This window comes from Verticillium alfalfae, genomic scaffold, assembly GCF_000150825.1.
Source record: "Verticillium alfalfae VaMs.102 supercont1.6 genomic scaffold, whole genome shotgun sequence".
In the NCBI taxonomy this organism is placed as follows: domain Eukaryota; kingdom Fungi; phylum Ascomycota; class Sordariomycetes; order Glomerellales; family Plectosphaerellaceae; genus Verticillium; species Verticillium alfalfae.
In genome coordinates, this window is record NW_003315033.1 from 297,411 (window position 1) to 303,771 (window position 6,361).

General features: G+C 57.2%; 3 protein-coding genes across 3 annotated transcripts in view; 1 reads left to right on the forward strand and 2 right to left on the reverse strand.

The window, feature by feature from the left end:
* Positions 1-44: 44 nt before the first annotated feature.
* VDBG_05179 (C-4 methylsterol oxidase) lies at positions 45-1,280 on the reverse strand (the record flags this gene model as incomplete). Its single annotated transcript, XM_003004020.1, has 3 exons — positions 45-842; positions 928-1,039; positions 1,120-1,280. The coding sequence occupies 3 exons, from the start codon at positions 1,128-1,130 to the stop codon at positions 45-47; spliced, it is 921 nt and encodes a 306-aa protein (XP_003004066.1).
* A 1,586-nt stretch (positions 1,281-2,866) lies between these two features.
* On the forward strand, positions 2,867-5,113 carry VDBG_05180 (nuclear control of ATPase protein; the record flags this gene model as incomplete). Its single annotated transcript, XM_003004021.1, has 2 exons — positions 2,867-2,883; positions 3,112-5,113. The coding sequence occupies 2 exons, from the start codon at positions 2,867-2,869 to the stop codon at positions 5,111-5,113; spliced, it is 2,019 nt and encodes a 672-aa protein (XP_003004067.1).
* Positions 5,114-5,814: 701 nt separating this feature from the next.
* VDBG_05181 (NADP-dependent mannitol dehydrogenase) overlaps positions 5,815-6,361 on the reverse strand; it is a gene marked incomplete at both ends in the record, with an annotated part of 1,427 nt that continues 880 nt past the window's right edge. Inside the window, 2 exons of the mRNA XM_003004022.1 lie at positions 5,815-5,972; positions 6,106-6,217. Of these exons, the coding sequence (XP_003004068.1) occupies positions 5,815-5,972; positions 6,106-6,217 (270 nt within the window). The remainder of the gene's footprint in view (positions 5,973-6,105; positions 6,218-6,361) is intronic.

Below are 6,361 nucleotides of genomic sequence, written 5' to 3' on the forward strand. Positions count from 1 at the left end.
CTCTGCTGCCAGATGAGAGCAAAAGGGCAGAAAAATCGAGCAGTTTACTGCTGCTTCGAGGCCTTCATGGCCTTGACCTTCCTCTCGCGACGGCGCTTCATGGCCTCGGGGCTGGCCTCGGTGTCGAGGCAGAAGTCCCACCAGCGGAAGCTGGAGGCGTAGTTGCCGATGAACTTCTCGTGGTGCATGTCATGGTGATCGGCGCCGGCCCAGAAGGGGAGGAAGTGACGCAGGGACCAGGGGAAGTCGTAGCCGCTGTGGGCGTCGATGGCCTGGAACAGGCGCAGGATGATCCAGACGTACATGGTCAGGAGGTGGAGGTCGCCGGTGATGAAGACCCAGATGATGGGGGAGCCGACAATGCCCATGCCGAGGATCATGACCTCAATCGGGGAGGCGTACTCAGCGGCGAGACCGAAGGGGGCGGAGTAGTAGTGGTGGACCTTGTGGATGGCCTTGTAGAGGGGACCGTAGTGCAGGGCGCGGTGCATCCAGTAGTGCCACGAGTCCTCCATGACGAAGAAGACGGCGATCTGCATGGCCATCTTCCAGGCGGGCGGGAAGGGGACGCCAAACTCCATGCCGCAGTAGGTAGCGAGAGGGTGGAACAGCCAGATCTGGGGAAGCTCGACAGTGAAGTGGGACAGGAGGACGACGTAGGTGCACTGCCACTGCTCCTTGAGGGTGGGCATCTTCTCCTCCTGAATCTTGTACTTGTGGAAATAGGGAATGAAGTCGAGGAGGATCCAGGGGATGCAGCGGCCGAAGTAGACGGCCTCGTGCATGACGAAGCTCATGATGCCGGTGGCGAGAATGTCGTTCTGCATCCAGATATACCAGGCCTGGCCGTTATGTTAGTCTGTGATCATCGTTTGACATTGTGGGCGCGTCGCGCGCAGCCGACAGCGTGAGGGAGGGGCAACATACGGCCCAGAGGCGCTCGGCGGTGTTGAGCTGGACATTGTACTTGGAGACCTCATCGTAGACACCAAAGTAATCGGTGGTCTGGTTCAGACCAGCCATGACGACGGTCGAATTGCTGTTGTAAGAGAGCGCGCATTAGCAAGGAGTGGCGACTTGGCGAAGAATAGGGGGCGCGATCGAGGGGGCTCAACGTACGCGAAATCCATCTTGGTAGATGCCCACTCTTGACTCGGCAAGAAATGGTGTAAGAAGAAAGCGAAAGGGGAGAAATCCGCGGTGATGAGGTACTAGGGGAAAAGAATGCGCCTCCAGTCCTCGATGATCGCGAAGTGGGATGTCGAGTCGGGTCGAGTCGAAGTTGGGCGATGGCAAGACGAGGAAAAGTCTATGATAAAGGAACGTCTGGTCTGAACGATAAAGGGTCTCGGGCTTGTTGAGGTTTTATCAATTTCGCTTGCCGCAGATGGGTATCGCCCCCTTTGCCCATTCATCTGGGCCCCCCCCCCTGCTGGCCTGTTGGGTCGATGGGGCAGTAAATTGGGCCAATGACGAGACGACCTGATCATGAGCCCACGGTCAAGATGGACCTTCCGTCTTCCGAGCCGCTGGAATCCGATGCGGTCTCTGCCCATCAGTGGGACCCTGGTGTGTCTGGTCGGTGGAGCTCCTGTGGCTGAAGCGCGGTCTTGTGTGCTGTGTGACAGGCACGAAGGGGGGTCAAAAGGGCCCAAAACACATGCCAAATGAGAGCCATCTGGGACCTGATTGTTTTGCATGTGGCGGATCTGGTGTGGCTGACCACCCACCCCAATTCGTATTCGTTTTTGACAAGCGCAGGCACACAACTCACACACACACACACACACGCACCGCACGCACCGCACGCACACGCAAGACGGGAAGTCCATGCCCGGGACCACACCACCCACCATGCCAGCGCAAGATTGCCGAATGGAAAGGATCAGCCCACCTGCCACCGCTGCCACTGGCTGTTCCCCTTCTGGCCTTCTGGGGGATCCAGAAGACCCCCGGCCTCTTTGAGATGTCGTGTCATTGCCTCGCCACTACTTGTTGATGCCGACTGACCCTTTCATCGACATGGCGTGGTGCAGCTCTTTTTTCGGTGTCCTGAATGGGGACTGAATGGAGACTGTGAGCGGGATGATGAGTTGCCGATGCTACGATTTTGCTCCTTCTTTGGCCAAAGCCCTGTCCGCCGATTTGATTTCCCTCGCCTGATATTGGGCACCTAGGGATAGGCAAGGGATTGGACAGACCCCGTTCGGTGTCTGTACATAGTACATGGTACCTCAGTCGGCACAGGGCTGAATCAGGCGATTTGACGGTGAGTACCAGTCACCAGCCAATGGATGGCAGGCAAAATACCGCGAGTCCTGGGAGGTGGACTGCATATATTCACAAGGGCTTCTCATTCCTCCACGCACACTCACATGCTGATTGAAGTACACAACTTGAAACTAGATTGAATGGCCTGAGGCTAAGTGGATAGCCAGATGCTGCAGGGCCCGAAAGACGCAGTTCATTGTTAACAAAGTGCGTACCTAGGTACCTTAGATAAGGCAACGTTAGTCAGCACGCTTGCGGTCACCACCACAACGACCGACACACCAATGACGATGGAGGCTCATGACGTTGCCCCGTCGTAACCCACCAGGGCCAGGACTGATAGCTCAGCTCGCTTTCTGTTTCGTCCACTGCACCTGCTGAAGCTCACATTCTCCATGTTTGCAAACCTCCATCATCCCAACCCTTTTCCAACTGTTCAGCCTCGTGGAGGCATCGTCCCACGTGACAGCCGTCATTCCGTCAAACCTCCGGCTCGGCACGCAATATTCCACCGTCATTCAGGCCTGGGCGTAGTATGCTTCACTAATCAGACTCTTTGACACACCTCCAGGCTGTTCGGCTCCTGGTCGCCATCATGTCAATCTTTGCCGAGTCAGTCCCACCCTTCCTTCACACAATCACTCACTACCACCCCTCTCCTGTTGCCCGCACCCATCTGCATGGAAATGTTCTGGGACCATGTTGATTGACCTGAGTTGTCCGTGTGAACAGCCGCGTGCGACGTCTTGACGCTGATTTGGACCGCATCTCCTTGGGGTTTGATCGGCCACAACGCCCCAGGCGTTCATCAACGTCCACATATCAAGACCGAGCCTCCAGCGCGCATGACCATGACCGTGATGATCACGACGAATCAGAGCGAAGCAGTCTGTCAGAAGTCCTCGAGGCCTCAGAGGACGGTTCCGTCTTTGCCCATGCCGCCATAGACGCCCTGTCAAGACCTCGAGCGGTTAACCTCCTTGAGGTTGTCAAGGCTCTCTCATCCACATCCTCATCACACCCTCAGCTATCTTCATCAAGGATCAGGTTTCTTCTTGAGCAATCCGGAATCGCCGACCCGGAAATCCAGTCGGAAGCCTTTGAGCAGTATGACGAGTCCGAGAGGAGGCACATGTCCAACATTGAGTGGCTCATCATCAGCAAAGCAACCGTGCAGACCTGCGGCCTCATCCAGGCGACGCTTTTGGATCAGATCATCCCATTGAACAACGAAATCTGGTACTGGGAAGAGGTCCTCAACTCGTACGTCTACAGCAGCATCTACACCGTCCAGACGTCACCTATTCGCCTATGGGCACTCTATCAGGAGAACAAGCACCGCATGAAGCCGCTTAGTTCTTCACCTACCGAGATGGCCAACTCGACCTGGGAGGGCATCAAGGGTCCCTGGGTTCAATTCTACGACATCGTTCGCACCACTGTTCGCGATCGGTCCATGGTCGGTCTGCAAGGAAAGGTCCTGTCGCCCATTTCGCAGGCACGCCGCGAGGCACGCAAGAAAATCGCAACTCTCAAGAAGTTGAGAGAAATGACTTCGACCGGTCTCGGCATACTCGTTGACGAAGCCTTGGCGTTTGGCATCGACCAGGACGATGCCAATAGTGATGTCGAAATCAACAGCCATCTTGATTGGAAGGGCGTTGTCTGCCGCAGCGTGGCGCTTATGGAACAGGTCCTCCAAGACGTCCTCAAGCTTCGCTACAGCCTCGTGGATTACGAAAATGGAGTCTTCACCGGTGTGCAGGACGACCCCGAACTGTTCCAGACGGTCGACCACGACAACGCCTCTGACCAGGCGGCTGTCGTCACCCGCCGCCTATTTCAGCTTCTCGAGACCACTCTGCCTGTTCACAACGACCAGCTGGCGCGCCTTGTGACAGAACATGGCCGCCCCTCTGTCCTCGTTCGCTACTGGCTCCCCGCAACTGTCGCTGCGCTCTCCTCCACCACTGTTCTCCGCATCCTAGTCAACAGGCAAGCCGAGCTCATCGCATGGGCTCAGGATGCTGCTGCCACGGTCCGCGACTTCTGGGCCAACTGGATCATCGAGCCCACTCGCAAGGTTGTCCGCACCATTCGCCATGATGAGACGAGCGAGATCGCCATCATGAGCCGTGACAGTCTCAAGGCCGACCGTGAAAGTCTCGAGCGTATGGTTGTCGACTTTGCCACAGACAACCCCCACTTTGCCAGCGCCAGTGGTGCCGCCTCGGGCCCAACCTCGGCCCTCACCGAAACCGACATTGCCGCCATCCGTGCCAAGGTGAACAAGGGCGACGTGACACCCGTACTCCGCGCCTACGAGCAGGATCTGCGCAGTCCACTCAAGGGCGCCGTGCGCGGCGACCTCATCCGTTCCCTCCTTATCCAAGTGCAAAAGACAAAGGTTGACCTCGAGGTCGCCATCTCCGGCATTGACGCCCTTCTCAAGTCCCAGGAACTCGTCTTTGGTTTTGTCGGTCTGACACCGGGTATTCTCGTTTCTATCGGCGCACTCCAGTACCTTCGCGGTGTCCTCGGTGGACGGAAAGGCGCCCGCCACAGCAAGAAGGCGGGCAAGAGCGTGCGTGTACTGAGGAACATCGACCGCATCTTCTCAGAGGCCACGCCGACGGCGGATAACGTCCTCACGTACCGTGACCACGGATTGCTGCTGTGCGAAGTGCACGTGCTGCGGACACTGATGCACAAAATTCTGTCTCGGGATGTGGAGAAGGAGTTCCTTGAGGACCTGGAGGACCTCTCGAATCTGCGAGGGTTCCAAATCCAGGTGCGCGCCTTGGACAGGATCAAGTGGGCGTATGCCAAGTGGCTGTCGTAGCGGACGATGAGGCCGGACCGTCAGCATGAGCATGTGCAGGTCTGAGACGCAGCCGATGGAAGCTGGAGGATGATATGAGTGAAAGGTACCCCGTTGGAGACATCGTAGAGAAGCCATTGAGTCCATGACGACACTGGACCGAAGAGGGAGGCCAATTGCGCAGTTGCAGCAATCACTCTGTATATTTCAATAAAAAACTTCATCATCCATCCCATCATCACTCTACAACAGCCGACTCCAGTCGTCCAAGCACACACGCACGCACGTTACGCCTCTCGCCTGTTTCGCCATCGCTCGCTCCATCGCTCGCGCCCACGCCCGCCCATGCACCGAATGGCGTCAGCCTCAAGTCAACAACATCCGGGTCGACATCAACACCCACAACACCACGCCCTCAGGTATGCCCAAGCCAGCCCATCCTCTAAACTCCACAGCCACCGACTCCAAGACTTGTACACCGAGCCAAGAAGCCCTCTCGCAACACAACAACTCAACGCCATGCGACCTTATTTTTTTTTTGGTGCCCCATTTTCCGCTGCCTCTTCCATGTTGACCCTTGCCCCAAGTTGCTCTCCTCCGTCACAGAATCACACACACACACACACACACACACAAGTACAACAGCCCGACCACTACGGAGGAGAGAGAAGAGAAGAGAAGACAAGAGAAGAGAAGTGGAGGAAGAGTATGAGGTGAACGCTTTACACGCCGGTGGCGTCGTCAAAGACAATGGCGGCCTTGATGGCGCTCTTGTTGCGGATGCTCTCGAGGGCCTCGCCGAACTGCTCGAGGCGGAACGTCTTGTTGACGATGCCGGCGGTGCGGACCTTGCCGCTGTCGAGGTAGTCGATGGTGGCGGCTGAGAGCGGTCAGTGACGTGTTGCATGGGATGTGGTCAGGGAGAGAAGGGGAGGAGGAGGAGGAGGAGGGGCATCGAGAGGAAGAAGAGGACGGCGCAAAAGAGAAAGGGGGAAAGGAGGAGGAAAACGTACGGAACATGTAGGTCTCGGAGAAGGAGCCGAGAATGGTAATCTCGTCGCCGAAAATCTTGGACGGCGGCCAGGAGACGCGGGCGGCCTCGGCGTAGACGCCGTAGACGACGAGCTTGCGCCGCGGCGGACGTAGTGGATGGCGTCCTCGAGAATCTTGGTGGAGCCGGTGGCCTCGACGACGACGTCGAAGCCGTAGGGGTTGTCCTTCTTGAGCTGGGCGAACTGGACCTCGGCTCGGAGCGCGAGAGCTCAATGT